Source organism: Theropithecus gelada, chromosome 14, assembly GCF_003255815.1.
Source record: "Theropithecus gelada isolate Dixy chromosome 14, Tgel_1.0, whole genome shotgun sequence".
NCBI classification, from domain to species: domain Eukaryota; kingdom Metazoa; phylum Chordata; class Mammalia; order Primates; family Cercopithecidae; genus Theropithecus; species Theropithecus gelada.
In genome coordinates, this window is record NC_037682.1 from 14,681,460 (window position 1) to 14,704,841 (window position 23,382).

Below are 23,382 nucleotides of genomic sequence, written 5' to 3' on the forward strand. Positions count from 1 at the left end.
ACCGCATTGTAAAGCACTCCTAAAATGAATTTTTTGATAAAGCAACCAATCACTTCTCATTTACCAAAGCCATTAATCCAGATGGCATTGCAATTAGATTGCTTTTCTTAAAGAGATTCATACCTTTGTTAGGACATTAGTAAACAATAGTCAGGTGGTCTCTCTGAGTCAATATGACTTCTCACACTGTCAAATCCATAACTGGGGAGGAAAGTCAAGCTTCTGAGATGCTCTAACATGCCTTTCCTCCAATTCCCATCCTGAAGACTGTACAGCAAGCAAAGTTGAGAGCTGATATACATTGAGCTCCTGCCTGGACCATGTTGAGATTTACAGGGATGATTGCAGTCAATCCTCTTAGCAACTTCATCTACTGTATAGAGAAGCTCCTATTGTTTGTGTTTCACGGTTGAGAAGATGAAGGCTTAGAGAAACTCCAGAACTTGCACAAAATCATCTATTGAGCCAGAATGTTGCCTGTATTTCAATTCTGAAACCTCTATTTTCCATCTATATTTGTCAGTCTAGCAGTTGAGATATTCGAGTGACTAGCAAAGCAAGAACAAAGTTTAGGGACTAAATAGACTCACAATCCAGGCTTTGCTCTTAATCTCATATTAAGATTACCAATAAATAGAAGAGCCAATTGGAACATTTCAATAGAGGACCTAAAGCTCCAAATTCTATATAAGTCTGTGATAGAAGAATCACCTCACTTAAATTGCTTGTTTCTACCTTAACTTATTCATGGCTATTTCAGGCAGAAAGAAAAATGGTGGCAATTTTACTTTGCTTCTTCTCAAGGTTTATCTGAATATCCCAGCATAAAGGAAGAAAAGACTGAACGTGAGACTGGTTTTATGTTACCTAATAATGAAACAAATTTAGAAATATGAAGTCTGACAGCAGTTAATCCAGAGAGACCGAATGCAACTCCATCACTGCTTTTATTCACATCTTCCTTAAGAAGGAAGTTACATGAGAGGGAAGAAGTGGAGACAGAGAAATGAGGACATAAGAGAAATTTCACTGTGTTTCCAGTCCTATGTGTGCAAAGCTCTTCATACTAAATTGTTTTCAGCTGAAGGATAATGCAAGAGGTACTTTTTATGTTAGGCTAATGTTATTTGGAAGCCTCAAGGCAGATGGGCAGGGGAAGTGAGTTGGTCCTAATGCTCAATCCTTGTAGAGCATAGCTTGGAGGAGAGATGGAGAGGAAATAATGGCTCTCAGGGCTTATTCTATCTCCTAGACTCTTCAAATGACCAATAACAGATGCTCAAGGAGTATTTATTTAATGGATTGATGAATTGGGCTTCACTAGAATGTCCTAGAGAACTGTATTGAGAATGATGTTGAGGCAGCCTTAGGGCTCAGTGGAAATCAAGGGTATGACAGCTCAGTGATGTCTGCCATGACATGGAATAGGAGTGTGGAAGTCTACAGGCTAAAAAGGCTAAGCTTTTGCCACATCAGGGTGTCCTTCTTATTTTTCTTTTCTTTTCTTTTATCTTTTTCTTTTCTTGTCTCTTCTCTTTTTCTTTTTCTTACTTTCTTTCTTTTCTTTTCTTTTTTCTTCCTCCTTCCCTCTCTCCCTTCCTTCCTTCCTTCCTTCCTTCCTTCCTTCCTTCCTTCCTTCCTTCTTTCCTTTCTTCTTGCTTTCTTGCTTTTTTTTTTTTTCCAGTGTCTCACTATGTTAGCCAGGCTGGCCTTGAACTCCTGGGCTCAAGGGATCCTCCTGCTTCAGCTTCTTGAATAGCTGAGACTATAGGCTCACACCCTCAAACCAGCTCTTCTTTAGTCCAGTGGAAGTACCACACTGACATGTGTCCTCCAAATCTAAATTTGCAAATGCCAAAGAGGAAAAAAAAAAGAGCAGAAAGGGAATAACTGAAGATGAGAAAATGGATTAAGGAAAATGGAAGAAAGAGGAAGAAAAAGAGTGCTAATAGAGAACAGAAATGAAATGGCTTAGGCCATCAAATTCTGGCCTAGCTTTTAATGGGAATATGCAACATTTCACATGGGCCTTCTGTTTTCACCCTCCAGATTACAAGGAGTCATGAAATCACTATGTTCTTAGTTTTGTGGTCAGTACCCAAATGACCCTGGTGGAAAGAGCCTCTGAGGGGAAGAAGCTGACAACGCAACTCTTAAAACATCAGGTTAGGAATCAGTTGTTCAGAAGGAAAATACTGCCACTTTGTTCACTGAGACCTTCCAGATTTTCCATAACAAAGTTCACTCCAAAGTAAAGCCATAGTTCTCTGATCTACTTAGTGATTATTTAACTATCAGTTTTCACACTGTTCTCCTAGATTCCTGCTGAAAGGGAATTGTCCCAGCAAATGCAACTAGACTTTCCTCCCCATTTGAGGTCACAGGTGAAATGCAGAAGTAGCAAACACCTGGACTAGTTCCAAGCCCACACAGGAGTGAACCTCAGACATGAATCATGCTTTGGCTCTGGATGAGATGGTGTCAGAAGGTTGCACGGGATCAAACAGAGAAAGAAAGCAGATGTGGGACTTCCTTCTTGCCTCGTTTTGGAGGAAGTGAAATCGCCTTTCAGCAATGCAGATGCAAAGGTTTTGTGGACAAGATGCCTCTTTTAGAGATCAAAGATCAGTGTTAGCCACAGGCCATTACTCCTCAAGTGTGGCCATCTGGGGAGGTTATGTGACTGCATGTGCATTCTAGCAGAAGAAAAAGCAAAGGAAATTTCTGGTGAACAGAATAAACCAGAAAATGTGTGGGTAAAACGCACTGGTCACCACTTCCTCATATGTGACTGTTAGGAGCAGTTCTACTGCTCCTGGTATGTAAAATTAAGTTAAGCCAAATTTCCCATCATTTGCACTTCTCCTTTCACTGTTTCCCAGAGAATTGGAAAGAAAACTTCCTTGAGCACAGCAGTCACAGAATCCATAGGCTTTGGGTCATTTCAGGCATATAAAAATTCCAGAAATAATTTTTTTTTTGACAGTCTCACTCTGTTCCGCAGGCTGGAGTGCAGTGGTGTGATCTCAGCTCACTGCAACCTCAGCCTCTTGGGTTCAAGCAATTCTCCTCTCTCAGCCTCCCGAGTAGCTGGGATTACAGGTATGTGCCATCACCACATCTGGCTAATTTTTTTTTTTTTTTGTATTTTTAGTAAAGGTGTGGTTTCTCCATGTTAGCCAGGCTGGTCTTGAACTCCTAACCTCGAGTGATCCATCTACCTCGGATTTCCAAAGTGCTAGGATTACAGGTATGAGCCACCCTGCCTGGCCTGTTTCTTTTCTTTCCTTTTTTTTTTTTTACATGGTGTGCATTGGTTATTTTCCTGAGCACAAAAGTGATGATTACCCAACACCCATCATTGTTGGGTACTTAATAGGCTCTGAATACAAATTTCTCAAGTTAATAAATACATGTTCATTGTTGAAAACTCTAAAAACACAGAAAAGAGGAAAAAATTAAAATAATTTAGAAAAACCTCCCAACCAGATGTAATTACTGTCTATGCATTGGCATACATCCCTCTAGTTATGTACATAGTTGGGGTCATGCTGAATGTTTTTCTTTTTTTTTCATAACATTATTGTCAGAGGTATTTGAACCAGAAAAACTCCATCTCGAATAAGGGCTGGGTAAAAGAAGGCTGAGACCTGCTGGGCTGAATTCCCAGAGAGTTAGGTATTCTAAGTCACGGGATGAGATAGAAGGACGCAGAAGATACAGATACAGATGACAAAGAGCTGGCTGATAAAACAGCATGCAGTAAAGAAGGCAGCCAAAACCCACCAAAACTAAGATGGCGACAAGAGTGAACTCTGGTCATCCTCATTGTTCATTATATGCTAATTATAGCACATTCGCATGCTAAAAGATATTTCCACCAGTGCCATGACTGCCAATTTCCCGAAGTTACCCTGTATAGTCTAAAAAGGAGAGGAACCCTCAGTTCTGAGAATTGCCCAACTCTTTCCCAGAAAACTCATGATTAATTCACCCCTTGTTTAGCATATAATCAAGAAATAACAATAAGTATCCTTAGTCAAGCAGCACATGCTTCTGCTCTGCCTATGCAGTAGCCATTCTTTTGTTTCTTTACTTCTCTAATAAACTTACTTCCACTTTACTCTGTGGACTTGCCCTGAATTCCTTCTTGTACAAAGTCCAAGAACTCTGTCTTGAGGTCTGCATTGGAAACCCTTTCCAGTAACATTATGGCATAAGCATTTCTCATGTTATTAAAATTGTTTTAAATAATTGTGATGGCTACAAAATATTTTGTCTTATGGGTACAATGTAATTTTACCCTTGTTGGCCCTTTCTGCTATTTTCAATTTTTTTTTCCTATGATAAAATGAAGACAAAAGCTGTAGAAGAAATAAAAATAAAGTGACTGGACATCTGGAGACACAGGGACACCTGAATATAGAATTGTCTGTATCAACCTTGTTTGTATTCTCATTTCAGGAGAGTGAGCTCTCAACAGGGTCTACTAAAGAGAAAGGAGAGGGTAACAAATTGTCAGCTTGTCTCCAAAGCAGTGTGAGAGTATTCTAATTTTGATGAACCATTCTAGAAATAGTTTTAAGAGAAGTATGTAGGTATTTCAACAGACTCATTGGAAGTACTCAAGGGCATTCAACTCTCACTTTTCTAATTCTGGGATCATGCTGCTGAGGTATAAATTTATAGCTAACTGATTTATAAATTAACTAGAACATCCTGTGCAAAGGTTTGGTTCTCTAGTCAAATATAGACTGGGCACTGGTTCATAAATTAATCCCTCTTGGGTGGCTGGTGTCAGTTTCCAGAAGCATGTTAACTGTGGCACAAATAGACCCAGAATGGCCAGGTGTGGTGGTGCATGACTGCAGTCCCAGATTCCTGGGAGGCTGATGTGGGAGGATTGCTTGAATCCATGAGTTCTGGGCTGTAGTGTGCTATGCCAGTTGGTTGTCTGCACTAAGTTCGGCATCAATATGGTGACCTCCTTGGAGCAAATCACCAGGTTGCCTAAGGAGGGGTAAACGGGTCCAGGTTGGAAACGGAGCAGGTCAAAACTCCCATGCTGATTAGTCGTGGGACCATGTCTGTGAATAGCTACTGCACTCAAGCCTGGGCAATAAGCAATACCCTGTCTTGGAAAAAAAAAAATAGACCCAGAATGCAGTATTTCTAGATTTACAGAACACCATCATGGTTTTGATAATAACTGGTGAAGCCCAGCCTGAGAAGGAAGGTAACTAGCCTCATTCTTTCTAAAAACACTTCTTAGCTGCATTAATAACCAACAGAGAAATTCAATTCCTTGGAACCTTCCTTCAGGATGCATACAGGTGATGGTGTAGTGATACCTGTGAATTGCAACATGACTTTTTCAGTCGCAGTATTGTATCTAATTCATGGTATAATCTTAGGAATGTTAAGGATGCGATTGGGAGCTTCATTAAGTCCTCTGGATTCCCTGGCTACCACTAAGCATACTAAGACACAGCCTAATTATCCCAAAGAATTAACAGAGTTGGGTTTCAACCAAACCTGGCACCATTGTTTTAAATTATGGGCTGTAATAGAGTTGGCATTGGAACTTGAAAAGAAGCTGATGTAATTATATTCTCCTAATGATATAGCAAATGAATTGTTGCTTTTAGAAAAAATATTGGATAATGAGGAGCCACATTCTTTTTTATGCACCTAAACTGATTACACACACTTAGCAATGGAATGAAAAATTAAAGGTATAACAGGTACCAACTTCATGTAAAATGCACACACGCAGAGGATATATAAATGTGTGTAGACATACACATGTGTTCCTTGGCCCCTGCCTGCTGTTGGCAAATCAAAATATAGATTATAGTGTGGTTTTGTCTTGAACATTTCTATCTGAATGAAAACAACACACTGTAGGGGTTCCTTGCCCTCATTCTGAATGCTTAGGACAATGCAAATTGGGGTTTCCCAGCATATTGCAACCGAATCCTCTTCAGGCCCCGTCAGCTCTGCTCCAGACAATGCCATCCCCTAAGACAGAACTGTTATGGTTCATAACAGTGAAACCCACAGGACAAGTGTCCAAGAGTTTCACTCATTTCTTTTGTGGAAACAGCCTCCACCCTCAGGCAAAGAGGAACCCCAGGGTTGGCCTTGACTAACAGCTTGCACAGGTATGGTGGAGCCAGGGTGTTTCACTCAGGGTGGTGTGGTCATTTGCCTCTGCATATACAGTAAAAGGAAACTGGTATTGGAGTTCCAAGAGACAGCAGTCAGGAAAAATATGAAACCTCAAGTCTAAGAGAGTGAGCAAAAAGCAAAGCCAAACTTTCTGGCGGAGGAAGCAGTAGGGTGTGGGGTCAGGATTTTTTTTTGTAAGTGCACGCCCCTGCAGCAGAGTAACCAGTCAGGGCTGGGGGAAAATTAGGATAGTTAACTGTTAGGCATGTAGCGCTGTGTTTGCATGTTCAGTATGGCATAAATTCTTCAAAGAACTGACGGTCTTTAGTATTTCAACCAACTCTCGTTTCCCCATTTTGTAAGAAATTAACTTAAAGAGGAACTGGTAGCTTTTAGAGAACTGATGAGTTTTCTGCTTCATCATCTGCTTTTGTTTTCTCCATTTTAGGTTGCCCAAAGCTTGCTGGCTGCTGTGTAGGGCTGGCGAGTGGCCGGGGCTGTCTGAGCCATGAACAGCTTCAGGGCCACCATCCTCTTCTGGGCAGTGGCAGCATGGGCTACATCAGGCAAGCCTTTGGGACAGACAGATGAAGCTGGAGTTCAAAAATGCAAAAATGCCTTGAAACTGCCTGTCCTGGAAGTCCTACCTGGAGGGGGCTGGGACAATCTGCGTAATGTGGACATGGGACGGGTGATGGAATTGACTTACACCAACTGCAGGACAACTGAGGATGGACAGTATATCACCCCTGATGAAATCTTCACCATTCCCCAGAAACAGAGCAACCTGGAGATGAACTCAGAAATCCTGGAATCTTGGGCGAATTACCAGAGCAGCACCTCCTACTCCATCAACACAGATCTCTCTCTCTATTCCAAAGTCAATGGCAAGTTTTCCACTGAGTTCCAGAGGATGAAGACCCTCCAAGTGAAGGACCAAGCTATAACTACCCGAGTTCAGGTAAGAAACCTCGTCTACACAGTCAAAATCAACCCAACTGTAGCACTAAGCTCAGGTTTCAGGAAGGAGCTCCTTGACATCTCTGACCGTCTAGAGAACAACCAGACGAGGATGGCCACCTACCTGGCAGAACTCCTGGTCCTCAACTATGGCACCCACGTCATCACCAGTGTGGACGCTGGGGCTGCTCTTATTCAGGAGGACCACATCAAGACCTCCTTTCTCCAAGACAGCCAGAGCAGTCGTAGTGCCGTGACCGCCTCTGCTGGACTTGCCTTCCAAAACACCGTGAACTTCAAACTTGAGGAAAACTATACGTTGCAGAATGTCCTCACCAAGAGCTACCTCTCAAACCGAACCAACTCCAGGGTGCAGAGCATCGGAGGGGTCCCTTTTTACCCAGGCATCACCCTCCAGGTCTGGCAGCAGGGTATCACCAACCACCTGGTGGCCATCGACCGCTCTGGCCTGCCACTGCATTTCTTCGTCAACCCCAACATGCTGCCTGACTTGCCAGGCCCCCTGGTGAGGAAGGTGTCAAAGACGGTGGAAACTGCTGTGAAGCGCTATTACACATTCAACACCTACCCTGGCTGCACCGATCTCAATTCTCCCAACTTCAATTTTCAGGCCAACACAGATGATGGCTCCTGCGAGGGGAAAATGACCAACTTCTCTCTGGGTGGGGTTTATCAGGAATGCACTCAGCTCTCAGGGAGTAGGGATGTCCTCCTCTGCCAAAAGTTGGAGCAGAAGAATCCACTCACTGGTGATTTCTCTTGCCCCTCTGGCTACTCCCCGGTGCACTTGCTATCCCAGATCCACGAGGAGGGTTACAACCACCTGGAGTGTCATCGAAAGTGCACTCTCCTCGTTTTCTGCAAGACCGTGTGTGAAGATGTGTTCCAGGTGGCAAAGGCTGAATTCAGGGCTTTTTGGTGTGTGGCCAGTAGCCAAGTACCTGAGAACTCAGGACTGCTTTTCGGAGGCCTCTTCAGCAGCAAGAGCATAAACCCCATGACAAATGCGCAGTCATGCCCAGCCGGCTACTTTCCACTGAGACTCTTTGAAAACCTCAAGGTATGTGTTTCTCAGGACTATGAGTTGGGAAGCAGGTTTGCGGTCCCCTTTGGTGGGTTCTTTAGCTGCGCAGTTGGGAACCCCCTGGTAGATCCTGCTATATCCAGAGATTTAGAGGCACCTTCCCTGAAAAAGTGCCCTGGGGGCTTCAGCCAGCACCTAGCCTTCATCAGCGACGGATGCCAAGTGTCCTACTGTGTCAAATCCGGGCTTTTTACAGGAGGGTCCCTGCCCCCTGCCAGGCTCCCACCTTTCACCCGGCCACCCCTCATGAGTCAGGCTGCCACCAATACTGTCATAGTGACCAATTCTGAGAATGCGAGATCCTGGATTAAAGACTCCCAGACCCACCAGTGGAGGCTGGGAGAGCCGGTAGAGCTGCGGAGGGCCATGAATGTCATCCATGGGGCTGGTGGTGGTCTGTCAGGAGGGGCTGCAGCTGGGGTCACAGTGGGGGTCACCACCATTCTGGCTCTTGCTATCACCCTGGCCATCTACGGCACCCGGAAGTTCAAGAAGAAAGCATATCAGGAAATTGGGGAAAGGCAGAGTTTGGTTCCAGGCACTGCAGCAAGTGGAGACACACCTCACGAAGAGCAGGGGCAGAGTCCAGCTTAAATCTCTCCCCGAAAATGGTTTCTCTCATCTCCAGTGTGGTCACTGCTGACCACTCTGTTTTCCTAAACATTGAAATGGCATGTGCAACCAAAAGTAGGTATATTTGTGACTTCTTGTTTAAGTCTCTGGGCCAGAAAATTCACACTGTTACATGGATAAGGGTGGGATTGGGGAGAGGGAACAGTTGGGAGTAGAAGCAAAAGCCATTCTGGGACTAAAATAGGAAGCAGATGCCCTTTCCCAGTGTGTGTCGCTGTCTTCACCTGAATGCATTTGTGTAAAAATAGAGGAGGGAGAATGCTAACATTTGGATTTGGAAGCCATGAATTTACTCTGAAGTTTGCAGTTGTTTCCAATTTGTGAGCTCTAAGAGTTTCTGCCTGTAACAACTACCCTCCCTTTATTTTGATTTTTTAAAAGCTGTCTGAATTTCACACTCTTAGAGCCCAGAAGAGTCCCGAAAAGACACAAGTCTTGCTTGGTTACTGCTTTTTAACTGTGAGGGCTCTATGTTGACAGACTGTTATCTACTCAGAGCTACCTCAAACATCTGAAAAGAAAGATGTTGCCTGTGCCGATTCCACTTTTTCCAGCTGCCCCTTGATGAACACTCCCTTACACCAGACCACTCTTTGCCTTCTGACTGGTGTCATCAAGTCCTCAGAAAATATTTTAACTTGTAAACTATTAGTGGGTCAAAGAGGAAGGGATAATTTGGAGACAAGGAGTAATGAAAGATGGGTAAAAACTGAAAAAATTCCGGTGCTGAGTACTACCGCTTCATCTTCCATGGATGGTCATGACCTTTCCTGTCCTCCTGTTACATGAACACACACACACATACACACACACATGCACCCCACATTTCAGTAATTCTGCATTGTTCTAGGTCCTTACCTTTCTTGTCCATTATATGAACACACACACACGTGCACACACACACACACACACAAACACCCCACATTTCAATAAGTCTGCATTGTTCCGGGTCCTTACTATTCCTGTCCTCCTGTTATATGAACACACACACACACACACACTCTCCACATTTCAGTAAGTCTGCATTGTTCTGGGGGTAAAACAGGCAAGAAGTTAAAGTAAGACCACATTTAAGTATTACTCTATAGAATCAAAACAGAGTAGTTAACACCAATTATGCAAGCTAGTTTTTTTTCCAGCAGAAAGGGAGCTGACATGATCAAATCCATGTTTTCAAATGAACTGAAAAAGTCATCCAGCACCACTTGTAACCCATTTATTTCAGTTTCAGGCTGAGAGCCCTGGGGCATCTAGCAGGATGCATAATTGTCATCTGGCAATAGTTGGGACTTTGCTCAATTTTAATATCAATCTCTCCTGATTGCAATTACCTCCACTACTTTCATGATCCCCTATAATATTTTTAAAAATAATACATTTATTCACTGAATCAAATGTCATTAATGAGTTATCTTCTGTGGAGGATGACTGTTCTCTTTGTTAATGTTCACAATCAAAATCTTGGGCTGAGAAGAGGCCCTTCACCAACGAGTTTGAAGCATCACAGCATGTGGGAAGGTGGGAACCAGGATCCCCATTCATTTCCAACTGAGACACAGAGAAGTGGGTCACAGAATTTGAGCCCTGCTCTCTTGACTGCCCAGCCAGGGACACTGATTTCTTTAATGTCTTCACTTAATCCTGCCTCTTAAGCATTAAAACATTCTCCTAAACCTCTGAGTGTTTTGTGGGTTCTGGGTGTTTTGTACGTTTTAGCCAAGTTAACCACTTGTCTGCAAATACTGACTTTCCTATGAATTCTTTGAAGATTATTGAGTCAGAAAGGAAAAATATAGCCCCAAATTCCTAGGCTTTTAATGCGCTAACCGTGTATTGAAATGAAAAGTTCCTTACAAACCTATATTCCTACCAACAAGATTGCACATAAATATACATTAAAATATGTACTAAGGAACCCTCTGTCCAACAGCTTATGCATGTGAAGTTAGAACATGGGAGTCTGCCGGTTGCATTCATCAGATCATTTTGCAGAGTCAGATCCCAGATGGAAGAGCTCACAGGCTCTGCCTTCCAAGTCCTGGGTTCCTAACTGGTGGTCTTAGGCTGGGGTCTGTGGGGAGACCAACCCTGGCTTTCAAGAAAACCTCATCCCATGGACTATCAGAAATAGACACAGATTTGGGTGACAAAGGTGGCTCTGCATTTGCATTTTATTTTTGTGTTCTTGTCAGTTTGGGGATGATTAATATCAAACATTTATTTGAGAAACAGCAGCCTGTAAACCATTTAAACACATACTATATTGTAGTCAGGCAAAGGGACCTTTAAAAGTGAATATTTGTGATTTCAAAAGTGTTTTTTTCTCCCACACGTTCACTTACTCATTTTCCCGGCCGTGTGATCTGTTCCTTTAGTCTCACGAAGAGTCTAGCCAGGTCAAATGTGTGGGTGGGTAATATGTGGAAAATCTGTTTTTAAGTGGTGGGGGAGGGGCTTCCCCCATCGAGTGGAAGGGCTTGTGGTTGCTTACAGACTCAGGGAGGTAACCCAAATCCCTCACAGATAGGTGCACTAATCTACAAAAAGCAGAAGGCCAACAACAGCAACAATTTTGTGGTTGTTCATTTGCCATTTATTGTTCTGCACAGACACTTCATGAGCACCAGGTGGCGATGTCCTCTCACAGAGCAACACCAAAGACTTCAAAAACACTCCAGTTACAAACAGAACAATTCACTTAGGACATTCACCTGCCTCTCCCAGAACCCCCAATCTAATGCCAGGGACCACAGAGAAGGAAATGGGTCAGGCGTCCTTTCTTGTACCACATGAGCCTTCCCCCAGTTTTCTCATGCATACAACAGTGCAATACCAAGATGAGTACTTTTGACCAAGTATAAAACCACAGAGACGACCCAATTTTACAAAAATGGAAAGAGAATGAAAACACAAAGGCACACGCAGCCACAAATACACACTTAACCTTTTAGGGGATGAGCATCCGATGAGGTTTGTCTCCAATCCAATTTGTCATCCCAGGAGACTCTGGAAGGGAGAAACTAGGCTGCTGGCGCTAAGAGCATGAAAGGGAAGGCATGGAATCCCCTACTTGGGCCAGGAGAGCACAGCAGGGCTTCTGGTGGGAAAACACTTTGTGTTAAGGTAGTGGATGCACAGGGCTCGGCTGGCAGGGTTCTCGCTGAAATCTAGACTGCACCTTACCAGGTTGGCACAAGACAAAGGGCAGAGGAATGCTCCCTGCCTTGCCTGGCACAGTGTTAGAAAGGAAATTCAAGATCCCTGCTGCCCAGAAAGCCACACAAGAACAGCACGAGAATGAGGTAGCCCCTACTGGGCATCTGCAGAGAGGACAAGAAATTGGGCACAGACATAATCAAAAGCCCAGGGGAAAAGGCTTGAAGGTGTGAAGACGACCTCTCCAAGTGGTATTGCCACATGCACAGCGGCTCCCTTTCCATCTTGAGTCCTCTTCCTTCTCCTCCTGGCCACCCCTTCCCCACCTATACCTTGTTCTCCCTGACATGGGGAAACTGATCTCTCCCCACTGCCTAATTCCATTGTGAAAGTCTGTCTTCTTTTCTTCCCCACCTCCTACTGCCTCATCGTGTTTTTCTTCCCAAGAACCCTCAGCCTATTTCTGCACCCTTGCAGCCAAGAAGCTCAGCAGATACTTGACCAGTGTGCTGAAGGCAGAGACGGCATGAGGGTCTCCAAGTAATCTCTGGCACATGGTAACTCGACAAAGGGCATGGGTGTGACATTAAACACCACAGGGATGTCTCTTCCATTTAGTTCAGGGGTTTCCTTCCTGACTCTGGCAGGAAATTGCCCTGTGGTGCAGTAAGCTCGGGACCAGTCTCCTGGTCTGCTGGTGAGATATAATGGCTGCCTGCTGACAGGAGACATGGGGACAAGGATGGCAGAACAATTCCTCCCATCAGAGCTCCCTCTGGTGGAGCTGATCAACATCCCTTGTAGCCATTTGGAAAGAGAGCAAAGTCTCAGCACCAGCACATCCACAGAACTGGGTGACAGGCAAGTGAATCGACTATCCACACCCACGTCAAAATGGCTGGAGGCCTAACAGCAAGCAGCTATGGGGCTGGCTTTTATGAAAGCCTGGCCTCCGGTTCCCATCGAAGTACCATTTTTGAAGGTTTTCTTGTTTTCATTTTTCTAGCATCAAAAACCTTCCAAATATTATGAAATATATATGCATATATATATACGTCAAACCCCCAAAACATGAGGTATATAAATACAAATTAGTATCCAGAGGAACTTCCCCCAAACACATAGTTCAAAGAACGCACTTTCAAAGGGGGAATTCGGTTTCCCTTCTTGATCCCCCCTTTTCTCCTCCCTGGCCCCCAATTCATTCCTTACTGGGAGCCAAAGGCAATAAGAATGTTGGGGAGGAGACAGGGTCTTGGGACACAACCAAGATGCAGATTGGACCAGACCATACCGTGGTCCCAACCCCATTAGGAATGAGCTAAAGAGGTTCTCTCCCTGCTCTAAGTCAATCTATAATAGATGAAGGAGATGAGGGACCCAGCAGCTCTGGGCTCTGATGAGCAAATTTGCATGGAAAGAGATTGAAGCCTTCATAGAAACAAGACTGGATGGAGATGAGCTCTGCTCCAATCTCGAAAAGAAATATAAAAGGATGAGTCCAACCCTCACCTCATTGCATCTCCCCAGGCACAGTTCTGTCTCCATTGGGGTTTCAGTTCTCTGTGGGATAGGTTGGCAACAGGTGAGAAACATCAAAGGACCACAGCCTGGCTGTTGGAGCCCCATCAGAACTGGGGTTTGGCATCTTGCAAAACAGAGTGCAGGGACATGACGGGCCTTCCCATCAAGCTGGCCCAGCGATGCACACACGCCCCCTCCCCCACCCCCCCCACACACGCATGCACAGACACAGAGGGCACAGAGCCCAGCCTGGGCTCCACTCACAGTGACTTGATGAAACTCATGGAATCTTTGAGCTGGTCTAGAATGAGTTGGGAAGAAGGCTGTGGGCTCCTCTCCCTGAGGACAGTTCAGATGCTCAGTGGGATGCAGGCTCTGGTTTGATCAGAGAGGGGCTAGAAACAGCATCATGGGATGCCACCCCAAAGAGGAACCCCAGAGTCCATCCATCCACATGAGAGAACCAGATGCCTCTTTGGACAGGTCAGAGCTGTGAGGAGGAGAGGAGGGCCCAGAGAAGCCAAGGACTGTGATGAGAGCGGAATGTGCTCCCAGAGGCTTTTCCTTCTCTGGCCCTCTTGGGAAGGAGTGCTTCCTCGCTCTACACCAAGGCAACCGTTTCTGATGTCACAGCAGTTTAGTGGTTCACCCCTTTGCCCCCCCAATCTTGCACAGTGAGAGCTCCCTGGCTCCAGCAGAGGGAGAATAGCAGAAACTCCACTCTCAAAGCAGAGTGGAAGTAGCAAGAAGCCGGCTGAGGCAAGAAAGCCCGGCTTCCCAAAGCCAGGGTATGGAGTGCCCAGGCACTGCCCATACCCCAGGTGTGTTGACCATGCCCCTACTTGGGAGGTGGGGTAGGGAGGGGATTCTTGACTACCCAGCACCAAAAACTCCATGGGAACAGACCCAGGGTGGCCCTCATCCCCTCTCCCTTTGTGTTGGATAAGGTTTATGAATGATATCGCTATATTCAGTCTGGCTCCCGCTGTGGTTGGGAGGGATGAGGGGTGGACACAGGGCAGGAGGGGAGAATAGAAAGTTGGGAGGGCAGGACACCAACTTCTTCTACATTGACTCACTCTCCTCACTTCCTGTCCTGCAGTCCCCACGGCCCCTCCCACCTCAAAGCTTTTCTGGCCTCAGTCCTTCTCCTGGGCAGTGCTGTCCTCAGAGATGCCCTGGGCAGCCAGTTCAGCCAGCACATTATCCAGGTAATTGGCATCTGGGTAGCCATGGCCAGTGAGATTAGAGCCAAACTCTGTCTTGTGGTGGACCTCATTCCAGATGACAGTATCTGACTCCCCCGTGGTGCTGGAGGTGCCAATGGCAAAAATGAGGCGGCGATCCCAGGCCACGAGCAGCAGCTTCAGAACCTAGAGGGACAAAAGTGGGTTATGAAAAGCAGACATTAATTGGCAGTCAAAGACTATCCCTTGGATGGTAGAGAATCTTCCCAAGGGCCCCATCCCTTCCTGCATCATGATACCCTAAGCGCCCAGGGGAAAGAAAGAGATTTGGACTTGGAGTTTGGGAGCTACAGGCTGAGTCCCGGCTCTGTCACTGAATAACTGTGTGACCTTGGAGAAGTTATAGCACCTCTTTGAACATTAATTTTCTTATTTATGAAATGGCAATGGTACAATCTGCCTCTAAATGTTGTGAACATCTTACTGGACACTACATGAAAAGTATTTTCGCACCAGTGCCTACAGCGTGCTAATTGATAAATGTTATCTGCCAACATAACAGCTGCATTTTGAAAGATAGGATCTAGGAGTTGAAGGCGCTTATGATCTGAGAACTTCTGAAGCTCTGCCCTTCATTACCACCACCACTACCTCAATGTAGTATTAATTTACCCAAAGCTGAAGTTGTGTGATATTTCTCTAGTGATATCTTGGAGCACTTTGACTTTCTTGAGGTGAGAAAACTGAGGCTCAAAGAAAGTTTTGGGGCTTGCAGAATGTTCTAAATCAGTTAAATTTAAAAAATGTTTGTTGAGCAAGACCAATGCCTAATGCCCTGTTCCAGGCCTTCGTCAGAGTAGTGTCCAGCATGAAGGAAAAGCATCCAATGAAAATGTCTTGGGTTCAAAACTGAACTACTGTAAACATGGTATGGGCTGGAGGAGAGGAAACCATAATAGTATTAGTAATAAAAGCAGATATTAGAAATATGAGCTGCTATTTCCCGAGTGTTTACTTTCTAAGTGCTGGACATTGGGACATGTAATTGTTACATATAATCAGATGATATAGGTATGGCCATGTGCCACACATAGTGACATTTTGGTCAATGACTGAACACATATGCAATGGTGATCTCACAAGATTACAATAGAGCTGAGGAATTCCTACTGCCCTAGTACTTACTATACTGTACTTTTAATCATTATTGTAGAGTGCACTCCTACTTATTTACAAAAAGAAAAGCTAACTGTAAAACGGCCTCAGGCAGTTTCTTCAGGAGGTATTCCAGAAGAAGGCATTGTTATCATAAGAGATGACAGTTCCATTCCTGTTACCGTCCCCAAGGCCTTCCAGCAGGATAAGATATGGAGGTGGAAGACAGTGATGCTGCTGATTCTGCCCTGAGTAGCTCAAGGCTAATGCTTATGTTCATGTGTTCATTTTAAACAAAAAGTTTCAAAAGTAAAAAAAAAAAAGTTTTAAAAATAAAAAAGCTTATAGAATAAGGATTAAATATTTTTCTACAGCTGTACAACGTGTTTGTGTTTTAAGCTGTGTTGTTACAAACAAGTCAAAAGTTAAAAAAAGTAAAAGGTGTTTAAATGGAGAAGTCACAATAAGCTAAAGTTAGTTTATTATTGAAGAAAGAAAAGTAGTATAAATTTGGTGTCATTTAAGTGTACAGTGTTTATAAAGTCTTTAGTAGTGTACGGCAATGTCCTAGGTCTTCATATTCACTCACGGATTCAGCTAAAACTACTTCCAGTCCTGCAAGTCCCATTCATGGTAAGTGCCCTATACAGATATAGCACTTTTATCTTTTATACTGTATTTTTACTATAAGTCTTCAATGTTTAGATTCACAAATACTTACCATTATACAACTACCTATAGTATTCAATAAAATAACATGGTGTACAGGTCTGTAGCCTAGGAGCAATAGGCTATACCATATTGCCTAGCTGTGTAATAGGCTATTCCATCTAGTTTTGTGTGAGTACACGCTATGATGTTTGTATGATGATGAAGCTGTCTAATAATAATGATATCCACGCCATTAAATGACAGAAAACTGGACTCTCATTATCCCTCTCAAGGAAACAGAGGCTCAAAAGGTAAAAGACTTGCCTTGGTCTTATAGCTAGTAAGTGGCTGGGGGCAGTGGTTAAGGGATTGATTTCAGGACTGCCTGACTCCATAGCCCATGGTCTGAATCACCACTCTGTTGACTCTCAGATGAGAATCAGTCTAGAATTCACGGAGGAGGTTGCTTCTGAGCTGAGTAGTAAAGGAAGGGAAGGATTTGGGGTATATTAATAGAGAAGGATGTGCAGACCTAGTAAACAAATATAAACCTAAGGCATGGATAAATTACAATTGCTGTCACTGTGCTGTGCATTTTACAAATGATATTTTCATTTAATTTTTCCAACATCCTGTCCATACAGATGGAAATTATCACCACTGTTTTACAGATTAGGAAACTGAGACTTCAGGACATGAAGCCAACCAGTTCCCACAGCTAGTAAATGGCCGAAATGGGACTTGAACCCAGGCTGGTCTGGCTCCAAAGCCCATCCTCTAATTATACCTCAATCTACAATGAAGTCCAATGTTAGGTTCCTGGAACAGCAGATGTGAAGGATAAGGATGAGAAATTGGTGTGAGGAGAAGGTTTAACTCACACTGTAGTAGGTCTTATATGTCAAGCTGAGAAGACTGCACTTTGTTGTTTCTTTGTTTTATTTCTTTTACACACAAAAAGCTTGATTCTAGAAACTGTTTGAGATAACTAACCTGGCAGCAGGTAAAAGATGAAGAAGTCTTATCTATGTTGGCAGCGGCAGGGTTAGAAGAGGAGTCTAGTGGTTTGGAAGGCAGTGAGTGCAGGGAGGAATGAGCTAAATGGATGCGGTGGATAAGAACAGGTGGATAAGAACAGGTTCATGTGCCCATCTGGGTACCAGGAACTCTGAGTATGTCATTAACATAAAGAGGGAGGCCTGGAAGAAAAGCAGCTCTTGGCAACAGGATTCTAGTTTTAATGCAGGACTTTAGAGTAGAGACATTTCGCCAAGAGTTGGGATGTAGCTCCAGGGCTCAAGCATAGAAATCTGGCTCTTCAAGGTAAACAGTATCAGGGATGGTCCTCACCCCTAATCTGGGGACACTGCACTCGCACGTCTTCTCTGTGTGGTTGATTTTCCATTTCTTCCAAAATACCTGCTTCCCACCTGTAGGGGGAGACCATATCCATACCCTTTGACAGGAAACCCAAAGGGCCTCCCTGTAGAAAGGTCACCGTCCCACCCCTTATCTGGCTTGCCCAGGACTTGTTGGGGCCTGTGAAGGGTGAGTGGAAGTAACAAGCATCCAGGAGCTCTAAATGGGATTACACACTTCCACTTGGGTTCTCTGTCCTCTGTCCCCTCCATGGGAAGGGCATGGGCCACAGAAGGGCTGCTCCTTCCACCTGGGCTCCAGAACAGGAAGATACATGGAGCCGACTGAAGCTGCTGCTATGGTCTGAATATGTGTCCTCACCAAATTGCCATGTCGAAATCCTCACCCTCAAGGTGACAGTATTAGAAGGTGGGTCCTTGGAGAGGTGATTAGGTAATGACAGCAGAACCCTAAATGGATGACATTAGTGCCCTTATAAAAGAAGCCCCAGAGAAACCCCTTGCCCCCTTCTACCATGTGGGGACACAGTGAGAAGGCACCATTTACGAACCAGGATGGGTTCATATGAAGAAGTCCTAGCCAGACACTAAATCCACCAGCGCCTTGATCTTGGACTTCTCAGGCTCCAGAATTGTGAGACGTAAGTGTCTATTGTTTATAAGCCACCCCGTGTATGGCACTATGTTACAGCAGCCAGAACAGACTAAGACCCACAGCAACAACATAGCCATAGCTGCTGACATGCAAAGTGCATGACAAATAAACACTTGTTGAAGTAAGCTGCGGAAATCTGGAGAGAAAGCTCACTAAAATACATCTTGTCCAATATTTCCCCCAGTACTCCCTGTAGATCAATGGTTCCTACTCCTTTTGAAATCAGGAAAGATTTTGAAAATCCAACGATTTTCTGGCCTCATCCATAGAAATACAAACATATATTTTTTTATTCGAATTTTAGAGTTCATAGAACCACTGACGCCTAATCATGAATCACTAAGAATCCAGAAATCCAATGATTGTTTTCTCTGCCCTTTTGGGAAAAATTCAAATGATATGAAAGTACATAAAAAGAAAATAATCTACATGTTAAGATCCCTATCCCAGACCAGTGTTTCTCAAGCTTCAAGGTGTTGTCAGATCAGCTACGCATCTCGTTAAGATGAAGTGGCTTCTGGTTCTGCATTTCTATCAAGCTCCTGGGGTGCCACTGGTGCTGGTTCCAGGACCAGCTTTTAAGCAGCAGGACTCTCGACACAGGATCTTAAAATAGATAAATTATTGCCAGTAATACCCTAGAGAGGAAACAAACTGATACGGTCTGACTGTGACCCCACCCAAACCTCATCTTGAATTGTAGCTCCCATAATTCCCACACGCTGTGGGAGGGACTCAGTGAGAGATAATTGAATCATGGGGGCGGTTTCCGCCATACTGTTCTCGTGGTAGTGAGTAAGTGTCACAAGATCTGATGGTTTCATAAGGGGTTTCCCCTTTCACTTGGCCCTCATTCTCTCTTGACTGCCACCATGTAAGAGTTGCCTTTCATCTTCTGCTACAATTGTGAGGACTTCCCTGCCACGTGGAACTTTGAGTCAATTAAACCTCTTTCCTCTTTCCTTCAGAAATTACCCAGTTTCATTTATGTCTTTATTAGCAGCGTGAGAACAGGCTAATAACACAAACTAAATGTCCCACTCCCACCCACCTGCAAAAAAGAAAAAAAATTCGAATCGTAGCCACCCCACCTATGGTTGACTCAAACTTGACCTTGCTACTGTGTGCATCTAGAGTTAAAAGAGACACAGTTCTCTTTGGTCTGTGCATTGTAAGAAGTAAAACTTTAGGCCTTGATATAGGAGTAAACTGCCCGATCTATTCTAAAACCTAGTTCTGTGTGGAAACCTCCGGTCTTACTTTTCTCCCTTTCTCGCTGTCCGGAAGGTAACAATGTCGTGGGAAGCCTCGGGCGCTGAAACTCTTCCCAGGATTCGGGTGTTCTGGTCCCTGAAAGCAGAAAGCAAGCAAGCAAATGGCATTTTTCAAAATATTTCTGATAAGAGGCGGGTTAGGCTGTGACTAATTTCAATAATAATGATAATAATAATTCCCACAGCGCCTCAAGAGAGAACAGACCCGGAAAGCACTGTGAGTGGTCATTTAACACATGTTTCTGTGTCCTTAGACCTGGGTTTGGATGCAGAGCTGCTACCTCCCACTGTGTTAGCTGGAACCCTCCCTTGGGGCTTTTGTTCCCCATCTCTCTAACAGGAATGATGCAGAGTCCTTCCCTTATGGGGCTGTTATAAATGTTAAGTGAGCGGTGCCTGATGAGTAGTAAGAGCTCAGTAAATGTTTAACATCACTGTCCATCATCTTCATCATCTATTGTCTTACAAAAGAAGAAATCTGCAGTGCAGAGAAGATAAGTGGCTTCTGTAACATTAGCGGCTTTGCTAAAACTGAAGCCCAGATTTCCTGAGGCACACTCTGGATTTTTAACTACTCAGAATAAAGAAAGTGCCTCCAAGCTACGAGGCATGCCAAAAGAATTTTCTGAATGATTCTTGTGGATTTTCTCCTTTGTCCTTATGGGTTTTTGTTTGTTTTCTTCTTTAACAATAGGAATTGGGATAGTCAGGACTAAAAATCTTCTAACAGCATTTCAGCTATTGCCACCCAATACCCTATTAAGTAGGCAGTCTCAGGCCACTGAGTGAGAAAAAAAACTGAAGAACAATTGAGTGAGAACAGGTTTCCTAATCAGTGCCCAGAATGGGTCCACAGGCCCCCTTGAGAAGCTCATGAAAAGCGGCAAATTTTCTCCCGGTAACAATGACCAAATCTCTCCCTCCCCATACAAAGGTTTGTCTATGATTTCTGAGCATCCTTGACCCCTTCAGGGATGGAATCCTCTTTAAAAATCCCTTCTAGATTCAACCAGTATAAAACTGATACTTCCATGCTGTCATGTACATGATCAGCAAATATATCCTGTCTGAATAAATGAATGAGTGTGGAAGAACAAATGAATGAAAAAACGGAAGAAAAAACCCCAGATTTTTCTTTCTCTCTTATTATGGACCATGGTTCCAAAATGATAAGAAATTCTGTGGTTTTCCATTTTCTTAAATAGTTAACCTGATTCAAGATCACCTATGGTTTGATGCAGTAAATGCAATGGGGTCTCAGAGAAGGGAGAGGTCACCGTGAGCTGAAAGAAGCAACAACACCTTCTTGGAGATGCAGAATGCAGCATTTATGAATTTTACATTCATAGGAAATCACTACAAATTTACAACCTTCCCATGGCCCCGGCTGTTTCTAAATCAAGTTGCCTGACTGAAAGGCCAATTCTAACCACAGCTCTGACTGCTCCTGATCTGCCTGGGACTGTTGCTTGTGTGGCCAACTCAGATGCCTGCCTGGCACTGACCCAACACGGCTGTGCCCTCCCAGCTCGTTGCTAAGTGGAGCAGTCACGACTCTGCCTCAGCCCAACCCAGAGTTTCTCCCCAAGGGAGTGGTTCTCTGCAGTGAATGCAGAGCTTGAAGGTCTCGACTCCTCACAGAAGCGCATGCCTGTGTGGTGCCTGGAAACTTGAGTGACATGGCACTGAGTGTCCTGCTACTTACACTGAGGGATGAATGTAGATCCTAACAGTGGAGAGCTGCATTTCTCTTGATACGAGCTTGGGTTTTTCAGGAGGAACCACCACGGCACCCATCAAGGCAGCATGCGCCACCTCTATCCCCTAGTGTGGGTTCTCTGCTCTTTAATCCTGGAGGAAATGGTAGCCCCACGTTTGTCTTTGCAAGCTTCAGTCTGTTCTACTGCTCACCAGATCATTGGCTGTTTCTCCCAAGTCCTGTTTTTTTCATTCGTGTCTGTATCACCTTGACTTACTGCCTCTGAGACACTCGAGAAGTCTCACCTGACCCCATATCCAACCATATCTCTCTCTTCCTTATCCTGGCCTTCCCTTCTTCGAGCCCCATTCCTAGGCCCTGGACTGTGGCAGTGGTCTTTTAATTGGCCTTTTTCCCTCTGGCCATCCCCAACTCTTTTGCCTGACTAGCCTTCCTAGAGCATAATTGCAATCACACAGTGGTCCATACTCCTAACTGCACACCCAAGAACTGTTGAGTAAAATCCATGACCCCCGCCCTGGTATTCAACGCCTTCTATGATCTGGATGCAACCTCGCTCATGGCCTAGTCTTTTCCCTGCACCTCCTTCATGCTTCCTCCCTGTACTTCCTTGCAAGTCTTGAGCCCCAAATTAAACCCTTCCTTCTTGTCCTTTGATACTCAAATTTTTCCTCTACAACCCTCTTACCTCCTCCCACTAAAAACATTCTCCTCCATTTCTTCATGTCTTTCTAGACTCAACTAGAGAATTCCCTGCACTAGAAAGTCTCCTCTGACCCTCCCAGACAGAGAGACATAAGCCCTCCTCTTTACCATGACAAGGAGGACCTAAAATAATGTTGACAAGCAGGTGTGGAGCATCTTGGCACTGTGCTCATCCTTTAATACGCATAGACAAACGTTATCTCCCATTCTCACCAAACCTCTGCCAGTTGGGCTCCTGGCTGTGCAGGTGAAGAAATCAGGCTCCAAAAGGTCAAGAGCCTGTTGTCTAAAACAGCGGTCCCCAACCATTTTGGCACCAGGGACTGGTTTTGTGGAAGACAACCTTTCCATGGACCGGGGTGGTGGGGGATGGTTTTGGGATGATGTAAGAGCATTGCATTTATTGCGCACTTTCTTTCTATTGTTATTACATTGTAATATATAATAAAGTAATTATACAACTCACCATAATGAAGAATCAGTGAGAGCCCTGAACTTGTCTCCCTGCAACTAGGTGGTCCCATCTGGGGGTGATGGGAGACAGTGACAGATCATCAGGCATTAGATTCTCATAAGGAGTGAGCAACCTAGATCCCTCACATGCACCGTTCACAATAGAGTTTGTGCTCCTATGAGAATCTAAGGCTGCCGCTTATCTGGAGAAGGCAGAGCACATGTGGTATTACTGGCTCACCCACCACTCACCTCCTGCTATGCAGCCTCTTCTGTGGCCTGAGGGTTGGGAACCCCTGGGCTAAAGGCACCAGCTAATAAAGACTCAGCCGGGAAGTAGAACCCAGTCCGTCGGACTTTGAAGGCCTGTGTTCTCACTTTGTCTACATTGCATCTCAGAGGTTTTGTTAGTGATGTACATTTATCTTCCCCTGACTGGCTGGTAAGCCCCTCCAGGAAGAACCACGATGTATTCACTTCTTCTGCAGGCTATCACAACTTCCTGTTTTATTTCCTCCACATCGATGATCGCTATCTGGAAGTACCTTGTTTATTCATTTGTTTCCTTTATGGCCTTCCTGGCCCCATTAGAATAGGGGATTCAAGGAGCAAGGATTTCATCTACTTTGCTCATTGCTTCTCCAATGTCTAGAA

At 44.5% G+C, this 23,382-nt stretch overlaps 2 protein-coding genes across 2 annotated transcripts in view; one reads left to right on the forward strand and one right to left on the reverse strand.

Moving 5' to 3' along the window:
* The first annotated feature begins 6,571 nt into the window (after nt 1-6,571).
* On the forward strand, nt 6,572-11,100 carry MPEG1 (macrophage expressed 1). The gene is made up of 2 exons (XM_025357786.1): nt 6,572-9,682; nt 9,766-11,100. Exon 1 carries the CDS (start codon nt 6,680-6,682, stop codon nt 8,828-8,830), a length of 2,151 nt encoding a protein of 716 aa, XP_025213571.1. The 5' UTR covers nt 6,572-6,679; the 3' UTR covers nt 8,831-9,682; nt 9,766-11,100.
* Nucleotides 11,101-11,439: 339 nt separating this feature from the next.
* DTX4 (deltex E3 ubiquitin ligase 4) overlaps nt 11,440-23,382 on the reverse strand; it is a 35,810-nt gene continuing 23,867 nt past the window's right edge. Inside the window, exons 8-9 of the mRNA XM_025357787.1 lie at nt 19,837-19,926; nt 11,440-14,922 (exon numbers count right to left, since the gene is read on the reverse strand). Coding sequence (XP_025213572.1) covers nt 14,689-14,922; nt 19,837-19,926 — 324 coding nt within the window. The 3' untranslated portion in view covers nt 11,440-14,688. The remainder of the gene's footprint in view (nt 14,923-19,836; nt 19,927-23,382) is intronic.